This window comes from Muscardinus avellanarius (genome assembly GCF_963383645.1).
Source record: "Muscardinus avellanarius genome assembly, chromosome: 2".
Lineage (NCBI taxonomy): Eukaryota > Metazoa > Chordata > Mammalia > Rodentia > Gliridae > Muscardinus > Muscardinus avellanarius.
In genome coordinates this window covers 22,916,740-22,944,361 of record NC_137787.1, presented here as the reverse complement: position 1 = coordinate 22,944,361, position 27,622 = coordinate 22,916,740, and the positions used below count along the sequence as shown (strand labels likewise).

The following is a 27,622-nucleotide window of genomic DNA, read 5'->3' as shown; positions in this document are numbered from 1 at the left end:
GTATAGTATCAAACCTGGCACACTAGTCCTGCGTGCAAGCTGATGTATCTTTGAAATAAACGTGACAGTGCTGGAGATTAGCTTTTCCCTTTGCCCTTTTTGAGTGTAAGTCCCATTCTTACTGAATTCTAGCTTCTGGGAATTACTTCAGGCTTGATGAGGAAGGCTGTTAAGCATCTGGCTACAAATGTCAGGTTGCTACACAGTGATTCCTACAGCCACAGGTCTTGTCGTCCAGAGAGCTCACCAAGACAATTGTAGTACAGTGCAGTAGAGGACAGAATGTAGAGAACATACCAAACAGAAGAGCGAGTGATGTCAGCTGTGTTACTTTATCTGTCTCCTCTTAGGATTAAGGGATTGTGAGTTGAGTTTTCCTTGAGTGTTATTTTGGCCAGACCCTTTGTGAGCAATAGGCTGAACAAAGCCTGAGAATCAGGTGGGTCCCTGTGGCTGCATCTTTACCTTCCTCCTAGAGGTAAATCCCTCTGCATCACAGTGTAGGCAGGCTTGACCTAAATGCACAGAAGTTGGCATTGTTTTCAGTCTGCCTCTACCTCTTGATCATTCTCAGACTTTCAATGAATATTAATTAATTTATTTATTGGCACTAGGGATTAAGCCCTGAGGCATTTTAACTCTGAGCTATGTCCCCAGCCCTATTTTCTTTTTTGTTTGTTTTTGGAATAGGGTCTCACTAGGGTGATGAAAGTTTCACTACTTGGCTGAGACTATTTTTAAAAGTGAGATCCTCCTGTCTCAGCCTCCCAAGTACTGGGATTGTAGGCATGCACCACTATGCCAGGCCTAAATGAGATTTTTTTTTTTTTTTTTTTTTTTTTTTTTTGCGGTACTGGGGATGGAACCCAGGGGCATCCCCAGCCCTATTTTTATTCTTTATTTTGAAATGATCTCACTGAGTTGCAAAGGGCCCCACTAAGTAGCTAAGGCTGTCCGCAAACCGTGATCCTCCTGTCTCAGCCTCCTGAATGCTGGAATTACAAGCACGCACCACCATACCCATCTTTAAATGAGAATATTTAAAAAAGAGAACTTTGCCAACTGGACATGGTGGTGTACATTTGTATAATCACAGTACATAGAGGCTGAGATTGCAGGTTCAAGACCAGCCTTGATAATTTAGTAAGGGCTTGTTTCAAAATAAAAGTAAAATTGGGGTGGTGGTATGTGGCTAAGAGGTAGAACTCCTCTAAGCTTAATCCTCAGTATTACAAAGCGAGAGGGGGGGGATTTGTTGACAAATTATTTTGTAAGCATAAATCACTCAGAACTTAAGAAATCAAGTGTATTTTTTGTTGGTATATTTTCTATGAGTTTACATATTTCTGTTTACATCCTCTCCAGTGGAAAAACAAATCCTTAAAGCTGTTTGGTGTATTCCCAAGTCAACATTGATGTAGGATTTCATAACTGTCCTGGTACTGTCCTATACTAGCTGACAGCAGCAGGTGGCAGTCACTGACTGTTCTTACATTCAGGTGCCAGCCCCCAGCTCTTTCCACGTGGACCCTCCACCAGTCAGCTTAAGATGGTAATGGCTATGCCACTGATTTCCTGAACCTCCCCTGGAAAGTTCAGAAGCAGATAGAAAGGACTGCCTCACAGTAAATGCCTGTACGCAATTTTATTTTGTTGTAGGTGTACAAAGGGGCTGTCTGAAAAGATGAAGCATAAGGCATTTTCAGGAACTTATTCTTTTCTCCCTTTTGCCTAGTGACTGAACCCATAAACCGTGCTTTCACTGGAAGTCTGACTCGTGGATCCACAGGACAGAGCATTTGGGGAGAGTTGCCCGTCACCCACGCTACTGTGGGCTGTGTCCTTTGGGCTTGAGTTGGTAGATTTTTGCTGAGGAGCACTTGCTTTCTGTTGGGTATTAGAAAAGACATTGAAGAGGTTGTCATTTTTCTGCTGCAAGGAACTTGAGAGTTGGAATGGAATAGGGTAAAAAAAGTGTACAGAGGTGTGCAAGCATGCAGTGTGCTTAGTGTCAGGAGGCTGGCCCAAGGAGAGAGCTGGTTCTGACGGGAGACAGTGAGGCAGTCAGCTTCCCCGGTCCTGTGGTGTCTTCCTGTCAAGGTGATAAGTCACCATGCCATAGAAAGCTTATGCTTCGTCTGGCGTGGTGGCACAAGTTTGTAATTTCAGTACTTGGGAGGCTGAGACAAAATGATCACAGGTTCACAGCCAGCCTCAGCAATTTAGTGATGCTCTTAGCAACTTAGTGAGAACCTGCTTCCAGATAAAAATAAAAGGAGGGAGGGTATAGCCCAGAGGTAGACTGGGTTCGATCCCCAGTACTGAATTAAAAAAAAGAAAAGCTTATGTTTCACTTCTAGAGGGGTCTTCTTTTGCTTTTTAATTTTTTTGTTTTAGCTAATTACTAATTTTTAAAAATTGGTTAAAACAGACTTATCCCTGGTCGCTGTCATTTACTCACGCTGGCCAGGATGGGGCCTCCACTCCTCTGTGGGAAAGAGTTTCCCTCATAAAGCTGCCTGTAACATTCTTGAGTTTTGTGGGAGTCCGAAGACTGTCCTGCTGACATCAATTGCACCTGGAACTGGAACGTCCCTTCCCCTTCACCCGTGGTGTATCGCTCAGCATAAGTCAGCTTTCTTGTCAACTACCCATTTACCTTAATCCAGTCTCCACCTTCTAGTTCCTCTGGCTTAAGATTCAGAAACATATTTTAATATTTTTCTGTATTTTTGTTACTGTTGAATAATTTCATAGTATAACCTCTTGTGACCTCTGTGGTACCTGTTAGACAAATTGGCACTAGAATACTTTTTCCCTGATAGTGACATTATACAGTTCATATATAAGCTTTCCTGTTATTTTGATATTGAAAACAAAGAAAAATCTCATTCACCTAAAATATAGGGGGGAAAAAAGCTTAAAAACCATAAAAGAAGAATCTGCTTTTTATTAAGCACATGTGTATTTTTTTATAGCTTTCTTTAAGAAAAATAAAAAAAGGTTTGTCAGGCATGGTGGCACACACTTGTAATCCTAGTACCTGGAGACTGAGACAGGAGGATCACAGGTTCATGGTCAGCCTCAGCTACTTAAGCCCTCTGCAACTTAGTGAGACCCTGATTCAAAAATAAAGAATAAAAAGTAGGGCTGAGAGTATAGCTCAGAGGTAGAATGCCTCTGCATTCAGCTGCATTCTGTCCCAAACAAACAAGCAAAAAGGTTCCAGCTTTTCTTTCCAAAAGCTCTTTTCTCTTTTCTGTAACTCATTGAATACTGAAAATTTTGTTTGAATCTCCATAGGGAATCTGAGTTCGTGTAGCTATAGTACAGTCTTCTGGAATATGCCTTCGCTTTTGATATGGTACTCCATTGTACAGGGTTCACTAAATGTAGAATATCACTATTGTACAGATCTGGAAAGGACCTAAGAAGTCTGAAATATCTCTTTATACACATAAGAAAAGCAAGACTCAGGCTAAGTACTTGCATTAGTAGAGAATATTTTTGCAGAAACAGGACTATGTAACCTGTCAATATTACTGTAATTGTATATAAATGGAAAGTATTTGTTTTGGTGGAGAATAATAGAAATGATCATTTTTTTCTTTCTGCTTTTCTGTTGGTCCCTGTTTTAAGAGGCACAGCTGAGTGTTGTTGATGCTTTGATTGACTCCATGAGCTTGGTAAGGAAAAACGAGGAGGAAGACACTATTGAAGACTTGTTTCAGACCACTAAAATCCCAAACCCTGAATTTCAGAGATTATTTCAGGTGAGAGAAGAAGGGTAAACCAGGTACATTTGTTTTAAATGAAAGAAAGCTAAGTGAAAAGGTACGGGCATTGGTTAGTCCCAAAGAAACGTCTGTCCTCTGGGGGCCTAGGTTGTTTTACTTAATGGAAGAATAACATTTTCCTCATTGTACTTAAAAAGATAAAATGTGTTCTTAGCTTTTAGGGGGAAAATGTAAATATAGAATTTTTCTCTTTTTCTGGAAGAAGGCTAGTTTTTTTTTTTTTAATACAAGATGGCTTAATAAACAGATTCCTCTTTTTTGCTTTTTCAGGCTTTTCTCTTATATATTATATGAAGGAGACATTTTTCTTTCTTTTTTATTAAAATAATAGAAGTGTTTACATGAGCTGTGTAATAATATAACCACTATTAGGGGAAAAGTCAAATTTGTCAAAAAATTTTCCAATTAAATTAGCATAGAGGTCACTTACAAAAGTTATTCTATGAATTTATTCAAGGGTTATACTATGAAACTAAAATATAGAAAGATATAAAATATGTATTTCTGAATCTTGGGCTAGAGGAACTGTAAGTTAGAGACTGGATTAAGGTAAAAGGGGAGTTGACAAGAAAGCTGACTTTTTATTATGCTGATGAAAGAGTGTGAGCGATAGACCACGAGTGAAGGGGACGGGACGTTCCAGTCCCGGGTGAGGTTCATGTCAGCAGGACATAGACTTCTCTGACTCCCACAAAATTGGAGAACATAACAGGCAGCTTTATGAAGGAAACTTCCCCACAGAGGAGTGGAGGGCCCACTCACTCCTGGCTAAGTGTATAATGTAGAGCCCATGTAATGTCTGTTTGGACTCACTTCACAAATCATCCTTCACAAACTCAAGGTCGTACTAGGCCTGTTGAGATTCAAGGGATTCCCTTATTGTTTTTGGTTCTTGTTGGTTTGGGTTTTATTAGTATTGTTGCTGTTGTTAGTAGCAGTAGCAGCAGCAGCAGCAGCAGTAGTTGTCTAATGCTTGGGATAAACTTCTTTGGTGTTTGATAAGTGGAAGTGAAAACCTGAAAGCTATGGCAAAATGACCAATGAGAAAGCTTTTGAAAATGGAGAAACTTCTGCTACTTGGCAGGTTTATTTAGAGGTGGGCCCTGTTCATATTCAATAAAAACATAATTAAAAATACCAGCAGTTTCATCTCTTAACGCTGTGAGCACTAGTTACATGGATTTTATAGCATATTCCACTTTGCTTTCTTTTGTAGGCAGTTTAATATGGCCTATCTATATAAAGAATATATAAGTCCTTATAATCACCAGGATGAAGAATCAGCAACTTATTTCACTAAGTTGTCTTGTCTCCGCCTCCCAAGTACTTAGATAATAGCTTATACACCTGGCTGGGAAATAGATTTTGCAGACATTAAGAGGGGAAAAGAGATGGTACTTAAGGGACTGGATGATGAGAAATCCAAGCTAACAGGATCTGAGCTGCAGTGACTAAAAGGATGGTGTCTCCATTAACTGATAAGGAATGTAGAATGAGCAGATGGGAAGGTAACACATCTATTTTCACAAGTGTATGCATTTACCTATTGGCTATCCCAATACAGACACACATTGGAAAGTTAGAAATAAAGCCCATAGGAAAATCTGGTCTAAGTAAATAGTTTTGAGAGTCTTCCTTATGTAGGTAGAAAGAGATGGGAATGAGATGGCCTGGGAGAGCAGGAAAGAAAGCAAAGTACTGAACTGCAGTCTGTGAGCAAAGAATTAGGAACAGACATCGGTGTTCCTAAAAAAACCAGTGCTCCTGCCTATACCCCCAGCAGAGGGGAGAGGTGGAAAGAGCCAGGGGGAGCTGGCATCTGGAAAGGCACAGAGAGAGAAGAGTGTCCAGAGGGAGAATCCCACTGCAGATATTGCTAAAGCAAGCTCAGGGGAACTCTGGGTGCTGGTAGTTCCAGTGTCCATCGAGTAGAGGTGGAAGCCAGTTGCAAAACCTGGAGGAGACCGCTTTCCAGATGCAGGAAAACAGGGAGGATCCGATGGGCCCACAGGGGGACTTGGGATCCAGGAAGCCACCTTTTTCCATTTTAAATATTTGTAACTGACAGTGAATATGCTAGGAGAATAGAGAGATAAATAATCAATCTGGTGGCAAGAGGGTAATTCTAATTTTGGAATGAAATGCTAAAAAATGTATCTTGTCAGGAGTACAGTTAAAACCACCTTCTAAATAATTGATACAGTAGTTCTGAAATCAATGTGTTAATACTCTCTCCGCTAGCCATGCAGCCTTTAATTTTTTTCCCTAAACTTTTTCAAATTGTAAAAATCACACCAAGGAGTAAACAGTTCCTTAAAATTAATAAATAGACCTTCCTAGCTGCTTAGAAAATGTCACTTTCTCATACCCTCTTTTTTTTTTTTTTTAGCAAATTGAGATTTTTCTTTTCTCCAGTAAATTTTATATGTATCCCCCCACTTAGCTTTATTTATCTAAATTGTGACCTTTACGAAAATGGGAGAGAGTGGTTGAGGCTTCAAAACATCTCTGTTGATACTTTTTTATCGATTGATGGGTGACAGCAGTTTTTAAGAGGCTTGCCTGGAATTTACTTTTCCCGTTAGGAATACTGGCTAGTATATACGTCTACTGGCTGTCCTAACTCTTTTCTAAACATGCCAGTTGGATATCACAGTACCTTTAAAAATAGAAGTCTGCCAGGTCTAGGGATTTCTAAGCTGAGATACAGTAACGATCTGAGGGGTAGCACTGAGCAAGGATTGTGCACAAGAAGGCTGCAGGTAGATTCAGAGGTCTTGGGGCCATTTTGGTTTCTCCTTTTGCATTACACTAAAAAGGCATGGTGATGCTCGAGGGAAAATCAAGCAACAAAGAAAGAGGAAAGGAGTCGAACTCTGAAAGGAGTGAATGTTCTACAGAGAAGGAAGAGGTATGGTTAACTTGGAGGAGAGAGGTAGCACGTGGAGTTTCTAGAGGAAATAGGTCTGATTCCTACCTGAGGAGTTTCCAGACTTGTAGGGCATTGACTCTTGGGGGAGATTCACTATTGTATCTGCTTCTTCATTGCTGTGGCGACAATACCTGACAGGAACAGTTTAGAGAAGAAAAAGTTTGCTTTGGCTGCCGGCTGCAGAGGCTCACCCATACTTGGCTGACTCCGAGTCATAAACATTATGGTGGTCTGGTGTGGCAAAGAAAAGCAGGTCAACTCCTGGCGGTCAGGGCCAGGGGCGGGAGCAGCCAGGGACAGTCCAGCCCTCCAGCCACACCCCATCACCCTGCATTGAGGCAGCCTTGCAGCACGCAGCTCTTCTGAGGACATTCCGCATCCACGCCCTAACAACTGTTAAACCTAAGCAGCTTCTGGCTTTTCCTAGTTTACATTTTCATCATTGTAGGGAATCGTTCATGGGATATGAGTCATCCACTTTGTGATATTGAAGTTTGAAATTGCAGGAGCTATTCAGCTACTAGGTTTTTTTTTTTCCTTCAAAACTGTTAATTGAAATTATTTGAAAGTGGGGCTGTAGCTTAGTAGTAGAGCACTTATCTGGTATGTGTGAGGCCCTGGGCTCTAGCCCTAGCATGGCCAAACCTTAAGAGAGGAATAGTTAGAACCTTATTCTCCAGTCTTATTTTGGAATTTGTCTGTGTCACAGGAAGAGAACATCAGTGAATTTTTTTCTTAATAGCATCTCAGTGCTTGTCTTCCCGACCTCCTGTGAGAGTGAGAGTGTTTACTTCTCAGAGCAGGTGTGAGTGCTGCCGAGGGCCGTGGTAGGAGCCTCCAGGCAGCACAGGTGTTGAGTGGAAGTGGCTTCCCATCCCGCTCCGCTCCTGTGAGCAGTGGAGAACCTGCCTTGGCCTTGAACCTGGCCCACTCTTGGAGCTGCTTCCTGATGCCTGTCCACAGAAAAGAAGCTTCATTCCTTCAGTCAGCTCTACCCGGTGCTGCTTACATGCCAGGCCTGATGGTTTGTACTTGACATTCAGCAGTAAACAGGATCTCTACTGGTAGAAGAGCACTGGATAGTAAAGAAGTCAACTAAAAAATTGACAGTTTTAGATGATAAATGCGACAGAATGTTAAATAGGTGAAATGATAGAATATGACTGGATGGTATTTACAATATCAGGAAAAGCTTCTTTAAAGAGATAATATATGAGCAAAGATGAGAATGATTAAAATTGAGCGGGGAGGTGAACCAGTGTGGGCACGGTAGTGCATGCCTGTAATCCCAGTAGTTTGGGCTGCTGAGGCAAGTTGGTCAAAAGTTCAAGGCCAGCCTGAACAACCTGAAACTCTGTCTCAAAATAAAAAATAAAACAGGCTAGGGATATAACTCAGTGATAGAGTATCCTTGGGTTTAATCCTCAGTTCTGCAAAAAGGGTAGGAGAAACTCTGTTGAAGTCTAAAGGGACTCAGAAGAGGCAGGGGAGCAGCAAGCCCAGGACCCAAAGGCTGAAATGAGTTTGGCATGTGCGAAACTGGAAGGGGCCAGCCTTGTGGGGTTGTGAGCGACCGGGAGAATGGCAGGGCATGTATCATGGAGGACCGCCTAGGATAGGGTAAGGAGTTCATCTTCAGACGGCTTTAGCTACGGGAGAACAGTAGAAACAGAAGCCAGGCCATTCGCAGGTGGCCGTGGTGGGCCAGAGTGGTGGCAGTGGGGATGGGGGAGGAAGGTGGACCCTTATGGAGACGTGCGCACACTGCACATCCGGGAGGTTTGGGACAGCTCAGCGTTCTCACTTCTTTCATAGATGTCCTTCAGGAATTCAGCACAGGCAGCTAGCTCCCTTGAGCCACCCATTCACCACCACACGTGGATTTGTGAGATTGAGGAGGAAGCAGTGGGATTACGGGAGATGAAGGACTTAAAATGTGCCAGCTAGAATCTCCAGTTGTCAGACTCTCTTGGAACTTTGCTTATTCCCCGAGTAGTTAAAGCGACAGTTTCTTTGTGTAAGAGGAAGCTCCTTTCTAAGTCTGCAGAAGGTATTGCTGCTTGTGTCAGTTTCCCCAGTTGGTTTTAGACATGACCAGTGTCCTGCCAACCAAAAGCTCTATGAGCCAAACTTAGTTATCCCATATTTGGTGAGTCACATAGCCCTCCCAAACTGAAGGTGGAGGGGCCTGACCAAAAATGCAAAGGAACTGCATATGTCGTCTCTCGTGTCTGTGTTTTAAAATCCTTATATCTTTCCCAACAGTGTCTGCTGCACAGAGCTTTACATCCCAAGGAGCCTCTGCCCCCCATTCAGCAGCATATTTTGAAAATGCTCGATCCCCCCACAGAAGTGACAGCAAAATGTCAGACTCCTCTCTCTGAAATAAAAACCCTTTTCCCTCTGACTGAAGTCGTCAAGAAAAGAGAACAAGTGACTGCTCAGGACATTTTCCAAGACAAGTAAGCACCCAGTGTGGTCGCATTTCAGACTTGTGGTTGTCTTGGAGGAGCTCTGGAATTGAGGTGCAGAGGTGGGTGGAAGAAGCCTTCTGCTGCTTGGCCCTGGTGTCGAAGTATTTCCTCATATATGGCTGTTGTAGTCCTGTTTTATCCTGACTGCTCACTTGGGATTTTGAACCATGCTGTAGGTTGTTGACTTTTGGGTCATCATCAAATTCTTGGTGATTATATACATGGAAGCTAATCAAACCTTTTAATATCTAAGGTTAAATTTTACCAGTTTCAAAATAAGGAACTGGAGATAAGAGGAGTGAGGTGAAGGTCATGAGATTGTTCAGTAGGGAGCTCGGGTATCAGACTTTTGTAGAAGTGGAAACGGGAGTGGAAAACCAGCCCTTTAACTATTCTGTGAGTGTGTGCTTAGCTATGCTGCGAGGGAGGCATATGGGCTAAGGATTGCAAAGTGCTTTTCATCTGATCATTCAAGCGATTTATTCAAGTAGCTATTATGTTTTTTTCCTCATTAGATTCTGTTCAGAATATGTATTCATTTCCATTTAAACAAAACAAAAATAAGCTAGAAGAAATTGTTTCTGATTATTCAGAATCATTCGTGTATCTAACACTGATTTTACCAGTTTTCAACTGGTTATTGATGACTTTTTTTTTTTTCTCAAACCAAAATAATCTGTCCATTTCTTTATACTGCATTTTAAGATGTGGCTTTATTCCACAATGGGTACTTTCTTGTTTTTTTTTATTTTTTCCTTTGATTTTTTTTTCCCCCCACAGCTGTGTCTTCATTGACAAAGTAAAGCTTATTACTTATAAATAACCCCAGTGGAGGACTATTGAGTAATTTCCAGGAATCTTCACTGGTTTCTATAAATCATCGATTTAGTGAATTATCGTCCATGTTGAATAGAAAGCTTTGTATTTTCTGTGGCTTCCAAGAGATTAACATCCCAAATGTAGTCAGAATTGGGGGAAAGAACATTCTACCCTCTAGATTCCTTTGCCTCTAGATTCTTTTGTATGTGTTCCTAACACATCCTGGAGAGATTTTTTTTTTTTTTTTTTTTTTATCTGTCATGCTTTCTTCTACACAAAAAGACTGTCTCTAAAATCCCCCTTCCCCCTTCTGTCTTTATCTCCATATATGACTCTGGGTCTGGGTTTGTAGTTTAGAATACTTTAATGAAAGTCCGCAGCCTCTTCCCCTGACAGCCTTCTCTGGTCTCACTGCAATCACAGGGCTATTCTCCCTCTGTGTATTAAAGCTCCCGTTCATGATCGGGATTGCCTTCTCCTGTTGTGGGAAAGAAATGGACCATTTTCTCTTCCTCCTTTGATTAAAATGTAAATTAGCTGGTTAAAAACACACTGCAGAGAGCCCAAAGGCTGTTGTTCTGTGATTTGATCCTCGCAGTGATTACACCTTCAGCTGCAGTCCTATCACTCAATCTTCTGGAAGCTTGGCTGTATTGGGCTTCTTTTTCTTCGCTCCTATAATGATTTGTGACACACCAAGTTATCTGCCTGGGGCTTGGGAATTATCTAACTCATACACACCTACCCACTCTCCTGTTCTCTGCCCTTTCTTCTTAGAAGTTTTAGTTTTTAAGAACTGTGGAAATAGTGCACTTAGCAAATACTTATTAAATACCTTCTGTATTCAAGAAGAATGATTCTTTCTCTTCTGCAAAGTTCTTAAAAACCTCCAGTTTTATGAGAAGGCTTCAGAGGTTGTTTCCCTAAGGGCAGTGGAGGAGGATTGCTAACATTCAGCTCTATTTTATGTATATTCACCATTCCTGAATCCAGGGTTTGTATTTCCAGTGGAGGGTAGAGGGGGCTAAGATCAGGGAGTGAGTGGCAAATGTCTGTTCAGAAAGTTTTATAGTCAGACAAGAGGCCTGAGCTGGGATCGACTGCTTTTTCTAGCTTTGTCGCTTTTGATCTGATTCTAGTTAAATAATTTTATCTTTATGAGATTCTCTCCATCTGAAGGTAGCTTCATCTCAGCCAGGCACACACATGAAATACACTAGTCCTTGAGAGGCTAAGATAGGATAGCAAGTTCAAGACCAGCCTAAGGAATTTAGTGAGACCCTCAGCAATTTATTGAGACCTTGTTTCATAATAAAAGAATTGAAGGGCTGGGGTTATAGCTTAGAGGTGGAGTGTCCCTGGGTTCAATCTTGGGTACGAAATAAAAGAAAATGAAATAAAAACATTTCTTCATCTTAAGAGATTACTATAACAACAAAATCACAGATGTTAAAGCACTTTGAGTTATCTGTAAGGAAGGTGGTAGTCAAAACTCAAACAATAGGGTCATAAGTGACAACATTGAACATATGAGGACTTCTAGTTATCATGGACCTGTGGAAGACCTAGTGTTCGAAGTAGTTTTAGCAATTTAAGAAGGAAAGAGCACCACTTGACACTAGTCCTACAGTGTCCTAAGCAGTACTCTTATTTTATGAAAGCATTGCTTCCCTTGATGTTGGGATATAACCTTGAAATGAAAATGTCAGAACTTGGATATCGGAGGGTATAATGCTCGTGCAATGGACACATGTGTAATCTTGACTTCTTTTTGTCTCTGTGCAGATAAGTCAAAAGTTTTCTGCTCTTTTCAAGTCCCTTAGGAGTTCTCCCCACACACTCAGCCAACACCGTCACCTAGTTAATGGGTCAGGCCTTAGACTCCAGAGTCAGCCAGTGTGAGTTGGTCCTGGTGCTCTGCAGAAAGAGCTTAGGTGCAGGTTGCTTGTCTTCTGTAAGCCCTGGTTTCCTCGTGGGTAAAATAGGGATGATAGGATGTCTGTCTCATAGTTATCTTGGGGGTGAATTGAGTAATATATACTGCTTACCTAGAACCTGACACAGTACCTACCACATATCAAGAATACAGCGTTTATAGCCGGGCGTGGTGGTGCACGCTTGTAATCCCCGCGCTTGGGAGGCAGAGATAGGAGGGTCCCGCAGGTTCCAAGCCAGCCACGTGCACTGGCTTAGGAGACCCTGTTTCCAAATAAAAATGTAAAAACAGGTCTGGGAGTGTAGCCCGGAGGTAGAAGGGCTTCCAGGAACCCCAGTACCACCAACAAAACAAAACAAAACAACAACAAAAAACAGCGTTTATGAGTAAATGATTTTAAAAAATCTTAATTATGTCCCTAGCATATAAGCAACAAAGACAACAATAACAATGATAGTGATGATTTCATAGAGAAAACTAGAAGTCGATAGGTAGGAACGCCTCCATTTTCTGGCCTTGTAATCTATAAACATCTCTTTTGCATCTTCCTTTCTTCTCTCCTGTTTCTGGAATAGGGCACCTCATCCTTTTTAAAGTTCATCCTCTCACCTGAGCCCTGAGTCCTGTCTTGTGCCTCATCTGGTACCTCAGTCCCTTAACAGCTGCTCTCTTTGCATACTTTGAGCTCCATCTTCTCTCCCAGCTCCTTTCCCTTCTCATCTAGAACAAAATAAAATAGTCCCCCAGCCTCCTCCCTCTAATTGCTACCTTTTACTAATTACCAATCTAACTGTTAGCTTGCCTGCCACAAGCCAGTCTTGCTGGAGAAAAGTCTGCGCTGCTGCTTTCTTCTGTGCTCATTCTATTCTGCCCCTGCCCCCATCTCTGAACATGGTCTCCCAAAGACATCAGCGGCTCAGTTCCCTTCTGCTTTGTGGTCCCTTCCTTCCGTGACCTTTTCATTTTTTGTTTAGCACTTGACATTGTCAGTTATTCTTTCCCTTTTGAAACTCATGTATCTTCCTTAACTTCATTTTCCCCAGATTTTTCTTTCTAATCTTGACAACTGCGTCAAGATTCTGCTGGAGGCTGCCTTTCTTTCCCCACAACCTTAACTGTTTATGTTCTACAGTACATGTCCTCAGAAGTAGCCATCGTTCATTGAACCAAGTACGATGCTGCTTTAGCTGTTTGAATTCATTTGGCCATTTCTATGAAGTAGGTTATTTTTATTAATGCCATCTCTTTCTTTAAAAATATTTTTATTGATGCTTGCAATCACACATTATAAGGAAGCTCAGAGTGATAGGGTTATACATGCACACGACACCTGGTGAGCTTCCCCCAGATCCCACTTCTCCCCCCGCCCCTTCTCTGTGTGTGACATTGACATTGGCATTGATAGTTTTGAATGTCACCTGCACTGTTTTCTTCCCTCAGTCTCCCCCCTCCCCTGCCTTCCTTCCTTGACCCCTCCCATCGCTCCACTGCTGTTTCTCTTCCTTTATCCAGAGTTCCTCTTCTATCCCAATTTCTTCTCAGCTTCCACATTGAGAAAAAACATAAAACTCTCCACTTTCTGTGACTAGCTAATTTCTTTTTTTTTTTTTTTTTTCTTTGTGTGGTACTGGGAATGGAACCCAGGGGCATTCTACTTCCAAGCTACACCCCAGCCCTACTTTTTAGTCTTTTTTATTTTTTGAAACAGGGTCTCACTGAGTTGCGAAGGGCCTCACTAAGTAGCTGAGGCTGTCCACGAACTGCGATCCTCTGGTCTCTGCCTCCCGAATGCTGGGTTTACAGGTGTGTGCCATCGTGCCTGGCTGCTAATTTCATTTAGCATAATATTCTCTAGTTCTATTTTCCTTCAGGTGACATAATTTTGTTGTTCTTTGTGGCTGAGTAAAATGCCACAATTCTGTAATTCATTCATCTGTCTATGGACACTTAGGTTGGTTTCATAATTTGGCTCTTGTGAATTATGCTGGTATCAACATGTATATGCATGTATCACTATAATATTCTGACTTTGTTCGGTTCCTTTGGAGAGATACCGAGGAGTGGTATAGCTGGTTCATGTGGTGGTTCCATTTCCAGTCTTCTGAGGAACCTCCATGCTGCCAGCTGCACTAATTTGCAATCCCACCCACAGTGTATAACTTACTGTTGTTTGCATTCTCGATGATTGCCATTCAAATTGGGGTTAGATGGAATCTCAGTCTCATTTTGATTTATATCTCCCTAATTGCAAATGATGTGGAATATTTTTCATATATTTATTGGCCATTTGCATTATTTTATGAACTATCTAGTTAAAGTGCTCAGTTTTTTATTGGATTATTTGTGTTTTCAGTGTTAAGCCTTTTAATTTCTTTGTATATTCCAGATATTAGTTTTCTATCAGAGAAGTAGCTGGCAAAGATCTAGTCCCATTCAGTAGGCTCTCTCTATACACTCTTAATGCCATCTTAATGTTGAGGAGGCTGGGGAATAGAGAAGATATGAAACTTTCTTAAGATCCTACTTGATAGGTATTGGATTGACGATGCAGGCAGGCTCCAGAGCTTATTCTGGGCCATAATTCCATTTGCCTTAGCAATGTATGTCCCTAGATCTTGTATTACTTTGCATACAGGGCTTCAAAAACCTGTAAATATCTGTCTGCAGCCCGGATTTTCATCCTATCCACTGGGTAACTTCAGTGTCTCTAGCTACCTGAAGATTAGCACATCCAGAAATAACATCATCATCTTTCTCCTTCCACACTGCTTCTGAGCCCCTCTTTATGCTGTTATTTTCCATTTCAGTGAATGATACCTAATTTCTTGGGAGTCACCTTTTTTTTTTTTTTTTTTTACTTTCCATCTATAACTGGTTTACCAAGTTGTAGTAAATTAACTTCAAATCCCCTCCTTCCACTTCAGTTTAGTATGGTGGCTAATTGCATTGATTTGGGAGTCAGCTGGATTTCAGTCCAAACCCAGGCATTTCCCTTTAATAGCTATTGAAGTTAGCAAGTCGCCCTGTGTCAAGTGGCAGTAACAGATACCTGCCTTAGACGAGCATTCATTTGCTTGTCTCTAAAAGGACAGTGCAGCAGGTAACTGATAGGGCTCTTCACTTGACTGAGATATTTAGATGTGCTTAGCATAGTGACTAGCGCACAGTGTTACCTCTGAACAGCATCACTCACTGGCATTACTCTTCTGTATGTCTTCTCACTTTACCCTGTGTACTGAGATAACCTCATAACTAACTGATTTTTTCTCTTTCCAATTTCATTCCTTTCCAATCTATTCTACTGGAGTGATTTTTTTAATTTGCTGATTTGTTATAAAAGCTATACAAAGGACACAAAGAGATACGTAAGCTCAGGCGTGTGCAGCAGGGCGCGGAGCTTCCACGCCCTCCCCAGCGTGCCCCTCTCCAGAAACCTTCCTGTGTTCAGCTACCATAAGCGGTCTGAAGCTAATCATTTTGAATTTTTATGGAGACCTCATTACATAGGATTGATTTGATTAAATCAGTGGTCATTGGCGGTCGGCCTAACCCTCAGCTCCTCTCCCGAAAGGTGGGGGTTGGGGTGAAAATTTCAATTTGCCAATTCTAACTTCATCTTTCTCAGGGCCAGCCTTCATCCTGAAGCTACCTGGAGCTCTCAACCAACCTGATTGATTTTTTTTTAAAACCAAATTTGATATCACTCCTTCTTAAAATTCTTTCATGCTATGAGTCTTAATCTTTTCTATTTATTTATTTATTTTGGTGATGGACTTATTCGATATTAAAATTGTGAACACTCCTCCCAGAAAAATGTTTTTACATCCTGTGTTTTGAATATGATTACAGACAGTTCACTGATTGACTTCATCTTTGGACTCTGATTAAAAACTCTTGCCTTCAATGGCCTCTCATTACCTTCAGCCTAATATCATCAGACTCTGTTGCACAAATGAGGAAACCCAGTGAAGCAGAAAGAAAAGAAGTATCTGTAATCCAGCTACCTAGAGAAAACCCCTTTCTTTCCTCCCCTTTCTTTTTCTTAAGGTATTAGGGATTAAATTCCAGGGCCTTATGTGTGCTAAACATGTGTTCTGCCAGAGCTACACTCTAGCTCTTCCACAAAGTTTCCATGCCGTTAATTTACATATTTTCTAGCTGTCTCTACTTCTTAACTTGTACTTCATACTGTAACCCACTTGCCATGGAATACTAACCATGTTAAATTTCACTATTTTCTGAAGTGTTTCTATATAAGTCTATTTTTCCTTTCCTTTCCTAGTATTTTATTTTGAAAGATTTAAGAAACTCTTCATGTGATTCGGCCTTATATTTCCACAGAACTATCCTAGTGTCTTGCATGTATAATTCTTCTTAATATTACTATATAAGTTAATTAGTACTTTTGGAACGAAATTGTTGATATACTAATGGTATTTGTTGGGGTTTTTTTTGTGTGTGTGTGGTACTGGGGTTCCTGGAAACCCTTCTACTTCTGGGCTATACTCCCAGACTTATTTTATACTTTTTTATTTTTGGAAACAGAGTCTCTTAAGCCAGTGCGGCTGGCTTCAAACCTGTGCGATCCTCCTGTCTCCGCCTCCCAAGCGTGGGGATTACAAGTGTGCGCCACCACTTCCGTCATGGTATTTGTTTTATGGTGACTTTTATCTTTTGGTACCAGACATTGAACCCAGGAGCATTCTACCTCTGAAATATACTTTTTTATATTTTACTTTGAAACAGGATCTCATTAAGTTGCTGAGGCTGGCCTTGAACTGTCTCATCCTACCAAGTACTAGGATTACAGGTGTGTGTCACCACGCCCAACTCTAATGGTACTTTTCACCTAATGTTTCTTAGGGAAAAAAATGAAGTTTAGCCAAGATAGTAACTTACTGAATTTTAGATATACCAAAAAAATACACAGTGAACATTTAAAAAACATAAGATTCCAGAGCTCATCAGTGGCAAAACTGACACTACAATCTAAGCCCTCTGTCTCCAGATGTCCAGCAGTCCCGTCATTGCCTTTCTCTCGGGAACTGGCAAAGTTAACTGAAATAGTTGGCTTTTTTTTTTTTTTTCATTTTTTTTTTTTTTGGCGGGTCTGGGGATGAAACCCAGGGGCATTTGACCTTCAAACTACATCCCCTGCCCTATTTTTTATTCTTTATATTGAAACTGGTTCTCACTTGAGTTGCAGAGGGCCTCACTAACTAGCTGAGGCTGTCCGTGAACCGCGATCCTCCAGTCTCAGCCTCCTGAATGCTGGGATTACAAGCGTGAGCCACCACATCCGGCTCTTTTTTTTTTTTTTAATGGACTCAACTTCTAATAGAATTTTATTTTTCCTTTGGTTTGTGCATTTTTCTTCCATTTTTGCCATCAAGGCTTTATGTGTTTCTTTTTTACTCTACTAACAAGGAAAGAACCCTAGATGACTTACTTGTGTTTCCTGGTCTCAGTCTTTCTGTATTCTGCTTATCTCATCTCTGCTTCTCAAAGGAAAAAAGAAAACAGTCAGTGGTAAATGAAAAAGATGTCAAATATTGCAACTTTTCAATTTTTGTATGGATGGATGTGATTACTTCATTCTTTTGCCTACTTAGGAAAAGATTCATTATTGAAAGAACGTTGAGGAAGCCAGTCGTTGTCTTACTTTTCCTTGCTTGATTTTAAGATAGCTTCTTTAAGCCTCATTGTCTAAAGGTTGGGGTTTTAAACAACAACTAAAAACTAACACATTTAAAAATATTAGTCTTTTTTAATTTTTGATATTAGTCTTGAAAATCACTGAAAGTACTTTGTAACTGATCTTTCCCAAACAACCAGTAACCGTGTGGGCAATGCATGTTAAATAGCTCAATTAGGTAGTTGACAATGTCCGTGTTTCAAACATTATATTATACATTGATATGCATATATAATTTTCATTTGCTCATTACTTTTTTTTTTTTTTTTTTTTTTTGCGGGTCTGGGGATGGAACCCAGGAGCGTTCTGCCTCTGAGCTACACCCCCTGCTCTATTTTTTTACGCTTTCTTTTGAAACAGGGTCTCGCTGAGTTGCAGGGCCTCATTAAGTAGCTGAGACTGTCTATGAACCCTGATCCTCTGGTCTCAGCCTCCCGAATGCTGGGATGACAAGCGTGCGCCATCACGCCTGGCAATTACAACAATTTTTTTTTTTTTAAAGAAATGTTAGTTTATTGTTTACTAATTTTATTCAGCCATTTCTTGACTACTTTCGACCTACATCGATTTTTTTTTTTTTCCTGGCAGAAAAATATATCTGTATATTCTGCAACAGACGGAAGGTTGTAGGCAGTCTTTGAGTTTGATTTTCTTCTCCCTCATAATGAACTTGGCCCTCAGGACTTTAGGCAGGCTGTGAAAGCCAGCACTTCACTCCAGGCAAGGTGTTTGATGCACTTTCTTGGGCTCATCTTTTCCTTATCATATAGATACTGGACTTTAGTAACACGTTCCCCAAAACAGAGTTAGGGTTATAAAAGAAAAAGTTAAAATGAATTTTTGTAAATTTCTTAAAAATATAGTTTAAGATTTCTTTAAGAAGCTCTTAAATATTTAATTAAAGATTGTCTAGTAAGTTTTGACAGTTAAAAGTAGAAGCTTATAAAGATCTTGCATACAGGATGGGGCAGATGGGTTATTAGACACAAAATTCTTCAGTATACATGGAAAGCTAATATCTGTCAGTTCCAAGACAGGGACTAGCAAATAATATCTGAAGGGCAGATAGATTTTTCTGGTTTCACTGTTAAATTTCTATCACTAGTGCATGAACTTTCATCTTTTGTGAGGACTTGTGGCGTGACTGTTAGTTTTGATTTCTTTACTGCTGTGAAACAAAGCCTAGGCTGGGAAAAGAGGGAGCTCTGCGTAAAGCAGGACTTAGTGCTATGGCTTTTTGGTTTTGATGCTTAAGAAATAAGTTTATACTTTTCAGATCAGAACTTCGGGTTTTGTATTTTGTTTTAAGGTTAATTTTTTTTTTTCTTCTAGCCATGAAGAGGGTCCCAATTCTAAAAAATGCAAGACTGAAGAAGGTGAATCCAATTTTAGCATCTCCAGCCTGGCTGAAGGCAGTGTCACCAGGGTAAGCAGAGCCTTTCCAGTATGCAGTATGCTCCCTTTTAGGAAGGACAGGCTTGGGTCAGATCACATCAAGTTTCATTATCTTGTTAGCATACCTTCTCTGTTCCTCCTGTGTGAACCATAAAGACCCATCCTATCCTTATTTCCAGTAATTGTTGGTGAATTACCTATAGAATTTTCTGTATGTTATAGAGCTCCAAATAATATATAGACCATAGAATGCTCAGTGGTATCACTTTTTATACAAAGTTTTCTTGCCAGCTTTGTTTTACAGCTTTCCATTAAATAAAAATGATGGATAGGTGGGTGTGGCATAAGATATGAGACTTACTTTCTAAGTATGTAAAATTTAAGTTATTATTATTTTCCTATTTCTTTTCTAACACTCAACTTCAGGACAAGATTCACAAGTTTAGGCTTTCTCCAAACTAATTATCCTTTGACACCTGAGAACTCCATCCAATGAGAATGGTGTGGAACCGAAAATATTACTTATTTTAAATTGTATTGTCTTGAACTAATGGATCTTAAAAATTGTCCATTATTAGCAACTTATGCTAGGAAGGATGGTCAGCACCAGGCCATGCCTTTATGCCCCCTCAAACAGAAATGCGCTCAAAAAAATTGAGTTTTTGAAAGTCAGTGATTTGGATTTCATTTGGCTGTTTTACATTCTAGGGGGGAAAAAATCACAATCATTTTTTCTGAGAGTTTTCCTGCTTGCTATTCTAAAGCAAACTGAAAACAGTAATACGTTTTCTATTCAGTTTACCAGCCTGAAGAGAAATTCCTTTTTTTTTTTTTTTCCCCTGTGAGCTGAGCAGTACTCAGGCCCCTTAGGGTTTTAACCAACAAATTTAAGTCATAGGTGTGGTCAGAAAGTGCCATATAGTATGGCAGAGTTGCAGTGTTGAAACTCTCCCACCTAACATTGCAGTCATTTTTTTTTCTCCTGCTACTGGGGATTGAACCCAGGGCTTTGCACATACTAGACAAGCACTCTACCACTGAGCTACATCTCCAACCTATAGTAAATCTTTATATATAATTTGTTTTTATTCTTAAGGACATGTTCAGCTTGGGTACATTTATGTGTTTACCAAAACTTCTATCCAAAGAGCCAGCAACAGTCTCCAGAAAGCTTGTTCAGTGAATCAAGCATTAAGCTACTGCTTTTCATATCATTGTATTGGGGCAGGTATGTTTAGTATGACCCTACACTGTGGCATTCTCCTTCTTCTAATTGGTTGGGTATCAGGATATATAGACAATAGCTATACCACACAGAGCCTTCAAGCTGCGCTGGCTGGTGGATTGGGTTGTAATACTTCTGACCCCTCTGGAAACAAGTCAGTTTGCATGAAGAAAGAATAGTGAAAGTAGTTGGGCAGCTATGCGACCACTTGAATCGTCTAGCTGTTAACAGGGCTCTGGAAATGAAAATGATAGACAAAGCCTCTCTTTGTCTTTAAGAGCACACTTACTACTTTAAGCCATCTTGGGTTTCCTGGGGGCTGCCAAAGAGAAGTGACCTACAGGTTTATTGTCTGTGGGTCTTTTTCAGGTTGGAAGTGTGAATCCTGCTGAAAATTTCCGAGCCCTAGTGAGACAGAAGAATGCCAGCTTTGAAGAAGGTAAATTGTGTGTGTCATTGGCTTGGCATTCCAGTGAAGCCACTTAGGCTAACTGGCTTCAAGTCCAGATTAATACTTGTAGACTTTGTTGTTGTGCTTTATATAGTATTTATATTTATTGGCAGATTTTGTAATTGTCCATTGACAATTACAATGTAATTGCTCACTGAGGCTACATTATGAACACATGAAAGTAAACACCACATTTCTGCCCAAAGGTAGAGAACTTAGTAGTAGGTATTCCTGTTACTGAAGCAGGGAAGCAGAACCATGGGACTCTTAGTGCCATGCATTGAAGTTCTCGGTGTCCTGTGACTGAACTTGGATCATCTCTTCCTATTTTCAGAGATTTGCAATTCTTGTTCCAGTACTGAGAGTTTAGGCCCCATTCATAGTAGTCCAAAAAAGGCCTATTCCTTCTAAATTTGATCCCTCTCAAATTGAATATGTTCTCATATTTTTCTTATCAGATATTACCTAGAATTACATTTCGGATGGAACTAATATCAAAACATCCTTCAGGGGTGGATGGAGAATGTAGGGCCAACATTCACTCACTCGACTGCATTCAGCTTCTCATCCACTTGCTCTTGGAGAGCAGCAACTAAGGTTGTTAATCTTGTAGGTTTGTGTTTATATACAGTGTATTATCTTTTGTTGCCCAGGGTTGGGCCTCTTTGTGAACTGCTTTCTGTGTGTGTTTCTGTTTATGTATGTACACAACTTTCTCTTCTAACATTGTGGCATTTTAGAAGGAACTAACCCTTAAACGCTTAATTTAGATGTAAGGCGCCTTACTACTTAATACTCTAGGAATCTGGCAAGATGATGAGGCCTGCTGTGTTGTTGCCCAAAGGCAGTTATAACCAGTGGGGCCTCAGAGCAGTCTACCAGGCCAAATCCTGTTGGCAGGAAAACCAGAGGCCACGCCCATGAGAATTTCCTAGGAGGACCAGCTTCACCATCCTCTGCAGACTTAAGTGGGTTTTAAGCCTGTATGTTCTATGTTTTGAGATGAGCAAGAGCTTTTTGTCCTGCTCGGAGTTGCTCTGTAGGGGAGATTTTTGGATTATAACACAAAAGTTCATCTTAATAAAGACCTCCAATTTTTTTTTATGTGGCAGTCTTCCATAAGGATTGGGGAAACAGTGCTTCGGAATTTCCTTCTGTGTGAATCAGAAGAGACTTTCATGGTGTTGTGTGTACCTCTGCTATTTTCTGTTTGGCTCAATATTCTGTGATTGTGTTTGAAAGAGGTAGACAATATAATGGACTCTTTTGTCAAGATTATTGTGTTTTTGAACAGAGATTTAGACGTTCTTAACTTTTAATTGCATGTTGTTAATTATGGTGACCAAAGTTCAAGGTCTTCTCTTTAGAAATAGTTATGCTCCCAGGATGGGAGACCCATATACATGTTCTTTTCAGGGGTTACATCTGGCAGGGATCATTACTATGTGGCATCCACTAGTTATTTCATGTCTACCATGTACAACGCACTATGCTAGCACTATATTATACTCCTTGTTTTATTTATAGCAGTCCTTCAAATTCATGTGATGAAGTGGAGAAAATGTTAGAGCTTTAATAGCTGGTATCACAGTTTTCTGAAGGAGAGAATTATGTTTATTGGGAAAATACTTTGACAGGTGCTTATGTAGAGAATAAATCTCCGTCCCCAGGCTTGGTGGTGAGCCTGTGCTCAGATTAGAGGAAGGGGAGGCACCTCTGCCTCTTAGAAGAAGAAGACCTGGAGCTGGCTGAGGAGAGGAGGGGTGAGAAGGAGAGAGGAGGAAGTGGGAGCCTTCTACAGCATGCCTCCCATCCTGGCACAAATACCCAGGGTCAGCATAGCTCCAAGATGCTATTTGGGACTCTGCTGGGGAGGTTAGTGAAGAGGCAGGTTGGTATCTGGAATCACTTCAAGCAGGGCAGAGAACACACCTGAGAAGCCAGGAGGCCAGAGTCTGAAGAGCATGAGATTCCTAGGAGTTGGCTCAATCTTAGGAAAACATGATTTCCCCCAGGCTAGGAAATTGGAGATTTGAAGCAGTCTTGTGAAAAAACAAGGTTGAGTGGACCCAGATGGCATGTAGGTTATAATAGGTGTTTATTATCTCCATTTTACTAATGGAAAAAAAACTATACAATTGGCAGAGATGGACTTCCCCCACACCACAGAGGGATTCACACCATGTCTCTTTCACATGCTGGATTTTTCTACATTGCTAGACTCTCCTATTTTCTCACAGCTTCCTTTCCTATAGTAAAAGAAAAAGTATCATAATAATGTATGTAAACTTTTCACGTATGTAAAACTTTGTGCACGAAGACAGGACTTTGGCGAGCTGACTGCCCTTTTATGTTGAATGTGATTTGCAGTCCTAGGGCCTCGCTGATGTTGTGACAGTGGCCATCCCTCCGTCCCTCCTTCTAGGACTTGGTGAATCAGAGCTTTCCTGTGATGTCATAAAACCAGCCTTTCCACGCACTGTCCGCAGATGGGACTCCATGCTCACAAACCACTGGTTCTGCTCTGTGACTCTCCAGGTTCTCTTCTATCCCTCCCTGCTCCAGAAATGTCTCCTCTTTGCTTCTCCTGCTTTTGTTCTTCAGCGTGGGCATCTCCTTACTAAGCCCTTTATGAGCCAGGACTCACTTCCCTTGCCCACTGACGAGTACTCTGCAGATGTAAAGCGGCCTCCACGGCGCTGACCTCCTTTCTCCCTGTGAGGACAGCTGTCTGGGGAGAGGAGGGGAAGCCTTTCCCTTCCCTTCCCTTCCCTTCCTTTCCCTTCCCTTCCCTTCCCTTCCCTTCAGTCTGTTTTTTATTCAATTGCCAAAAATGTGATTATCAGTAGACAGTTGGTGAGAGTTGTTAAACCCATAGGTAAAACTTGGCCATTTCAGTTGTTATAAACTGAAATGTGGCCAGGCGTGGTTGCACACACTTGTAATCCCAGTATGTGGGATCGTGCAGGTTCAAAGCCAGCCTCAGCTACTTAGTGAGGCTCTCAGGAACTTAGTGAGACCCTGTTTTCATACAAAATATAAAAAGTATGTCTGGGAGTGTATCCTGGAGGTAGAAAGTCCCTGGGTTTCATCCCAGTACCACCAAAAAATAAAATATAAAATAGACTGAAATGTGGGTGTGGTTACATTCTGTCTATCCTAAATGTAGCATAAGCACACTGAGAATATGTTTTACTATCTCCTGACCTCATCAGTCTAGAATAGGCTGTTGTACATCTTATCCTTTGGTTTTCAGGATGAGGAATGCTTTTGTTCTGGCCTTCTGAGCAGAGAGGAGATAACACGCGCTGAACCCCAGGCTACACTTCTTCCTGGCTGCTGGTGCTTCTGTGAGCTGTCTTTGAAGCTGTCAGTTGCCCTTCTTTTTCTGGTCTCTTTCCTCTTCCCTCCCTATTTGCCCTGTCATTCTGTCACCATAGTTTTATATCTATAGTAGTCACCTGTCAGTTGTGACAGTGGGGTCGTTTCTTATACACTAAGTGCAGCGTCACCACCGCCTGTGGTCTGTCATCTGCAACCATGGACACCAGAGTTCTGGGGGGGGGGGTCCTCAAATCAAGTCTGTCCACTTGTTTGAACAAACTCCTCCATCCAGCTCATCCGCAAAACGGCTGAGGAGGAGTATCTTAGATTTCTAACTCCTTACCCTTTCCCTGCTGCACTTAGGAAGAATGCTACAATGGTCCAAAGATAGACAGCAAATTGGAGGAGAAGGAAAAGCTGCATTGCTTTAGTCTTCTATACAATTCCTGTGTGATTGAGATATGTCTGAATTTATAAATTCCCACTGAGTGTGGGGCATTATGTAAAATTGCTAAAATGTTCCTTGTGTGTCAGAAACAGGCTCTAAGAGCCTGTCAGGAAAGATGGATGTATGGAGACAGCTAATAAGAAGGAATGTAACTTGTTTTAGAATGAGATGATTTTTTAAAGATTGATTTTGTATACCGACACACTTTGCTGAATTTGATCAGTACTATAAGCATTTTGGTTAAGTTTGTTGGGTCTTCTAAGTATAGAATCATGTTCACATACTTATAGCTGATTTTTTACAAAGGGGCCAAAACACTGGGAAAAAGATAGCCTGTTCAACAAATGTTCTTGGCAAAACTGGTTAACCATATGCAGAAAAATGGAAATAAATCTCACTTTCTCACCCTGCACACGAGTCAATTCAAGATAGGTTAAAGACTTGGAAATTAGACCAGAGACCTTGAGGCTCCTTGAAGAGGGCATAGGTCCAACACTGCAACACATAGGCACAGACAAACACTTTTGTTGGTGACTTGTGCCACCAGGGTAGCAAGCCACCGTGCTCACAGGTGGATCCCGTGGAGATGTAGCGTTCTTGGGTGTGTCTTCCAGCTCACTACTGGAGTTCACCCTGGCAGTTAGTGCACACGAGTATGATTTGTGAGGCAGAAAATGGTTGAAGTACTTACTCATGGCATTTGGGCTCTTTCTCTCCTCCTATAAATTCTGTGATTCTCCCTTGCATGGTAGATCATTGTCATACTGGCCATTACATGTGATTCTTCTTGAATTGAGCTGTCTTCGAGATTGCTTCTAAAGCCCAGCTGGTTGAAAAAGGAGACTGATTTCAGATTGTGCTGACGCGCAAACTGCTTTAATCAGTGACTTAGAGTGACTGCTTGTGGCAAGCAGCAGAAGCTCTTAACCAATTAAGATGTTTAGGAAAGGACGTTCGGCTTTTGTTAAAATAGTCACTAATCAGCTAAAACGTGTTTAGAGGAGCCTAGGAACAGCTTGGAATCCATCTTACATGTAATAAAAGTGTTTGGGTCCTCTCCTTTCAAATTGCAAGCCCAAGGCCAGAAATTGGCTGATGCAGGAAAAAGTGCCGAGTGCAATTTAGTGCAGTTGGTCCCATCTCTTACATCCGTGCATGTCCACCTAAAACTTTAAAAACAAAATAGCATGCTTGCTTCTCTGGCCACTAGAGGGGAAGAGAGAATAAAGTTTGATTCTTATAAAGATGGCAGTTTCCACAGGGATTAAGAACGTTATCAAGCCAGGCACAGTGGTGCACAGCTGTAATCCCAGTACTAAAGGAGGCTGAGACTGGAGGATTATAGGTTTCAGGCCAGCCTCAGCAACTTAGCAAAACCTTTGACAACTTAGCAAGGTCATGTTTCAAACTAAAAAAATTTAAAAGGTCTAGGGGTGTAGCTCAGAAGTAGAATGCCCTAGGTTCAATCCCCAATACAAAAATAATTTTTAATTAAATGAATATTAACATTTGGAAATAGAATAAAAATTAACATTTTTCAAAAGTCAGGATCCATTCCTCGTATATGACTCTCTTCTTATAATTTTTTTCCTCTTGGAATCTAGTAATGTTTTTTGCACATTGAGAGTAAGTTTGGGGATCTGAGCTTTAATAATTATCCTATAGTAAAGATATGTAGTATCTCCCTACTATTTGTGATAGATCTCCACAAATCTCAGAGATAAATTGCATGTATATATTATTCTTTTTCTTTTATTTTTATTTATTTATCTATTTTTGCTGTACTGGGGATTGAACCCAGGGACATTCTCCCTTTGAACTACACCCCTAGCCTTATTTTTTATTCTTTATTTTGAAACAGGGTCTCACTAAGTTGCAGAGGGCCTCACAAGTTGCTGAGGCTGGCTGCAAACCTGCAATCCTACTGTCTCAGCCTCCCAAGTACTGGGATTACAAGAGGGTGCCACTACACCCTGCTCATTCTTTTTTTTTTTTTTTTTTTAAATACTAAAGGTTAAACCTAGAGGCACTCTATATCCAGGATACACCCTCAGTCCTATTTTTATTTTCTTATTTTGAAACAGGGTCTTGTTAAGTTGCTGAAGCTGTTTTTGAACCTGCCATCCTCCTGTCTCGGCTTCCCAAGTCCTGGGATTACAGGCATGTGCCATCATGCCCAATTTATTTTCAGTTTTTAATAGCTTTATTGAAGGAAACTTTTCTACTATGACGTATTCTTGTATTCTTTCTCAGTGATCTTTCATAAATTTATAGACTTGTACAGTAATCACCACTATCCAATTAAAAAACAATTTCCTCACCCCAAAATGTTCCCCATGCCTGTAGTCAACTTTTTCATTTACTCCCACCCCAAACAACCACTTTCTGTCTCTATAGATTTGCTTTCTCTGGGAAATTTGCATAAGTATATCATATTGTCTTTGGCATCTGGATGCTTTCAGTAGCATAATGTTTTTGAGGTTTGTCCCTGTTGTCGTGTTTATGAATAGTTCATTCCTGGATTTTTTTTTTCCCCAGTACTGGGGATGGAACTCAGGGGCATTGTATCTTCGATCAACACCCCAGCCCTACTTTTTAGTCTTCTTAGTTTTGAAACAGGATCTCACTGAGTTGCAAAAGGCCTCACTAAGTAGCTGAGGCTGTCCTCAAACCGTGATCCTCTGGTCTCTGCTTCCTGAATGCTGGGATTACAAGCGTGCGCCACCACGCCCAGCCTCTTTCTCTCTCTTTAAAATTGGTGCATTATAATCATACGTCTTGATGAAGTTTAGAGTGATAAAGGCAGACACGCACAAGCACTCAGTGAGCCCTTCCCAGTTCCCACCCTATTCCTTCTCTCTCCTCTCCTTCCCCTGTCAGCACAGTGATTGGCTTTGGTAAGCTTGTGTACACACATCATGTCCACAGAGGTGTTTCCCTCTTCCCCCTCCTGTCTCCCTCAGTTATGGCCCCTTCTTCACTCAACTAAGGTTTCTCCTATGTCCCGATTTCTCCCTGGCTTCCACATATTAAGGAGAATATGTGGAAAAGAGAAAAGTGAGTTTTCACTTTTTGTGACGGACTAATCTCACATAGCATAATGTTCTCTAGTTCCATCCATTTCCC

At 40.9% G+C, this 27,622-nt stretch overlaps 1 protein-coding gene across 1 annotated transcript in view; it reads left to right on the top strand.

Moving 5' to 3' along the window:
• XRCC5 (X-ray repair cross complementing 5) overlaps positions 1-27,622 on the top strand; it is a gene marked incomplete at both ends in the record, with an annotated part of 102,080 nt that overhangs the window by 28,492 nt on the left and 45,966 nt on the right. The window contains 4 exons of the mRNA XM_080689330.1: positions 3,640-3,773; positions 8,995-9,191; positions 18,986-19,079; positions 20,643-20,712. Of these exons, the coding sequence (XP_080545456.1) occupies positions 3,640-3,773; positions 8,995-9,191; positions 18,986-19,079; positions 20,643-20,712 (495 nt within the window). The remainder of the gene's footprint in view (positions 1-3,639; positions 3,774-8,994; positions 9,192-18,985; positions 19,080-20,642; positions 20,713-27,622) is intronic.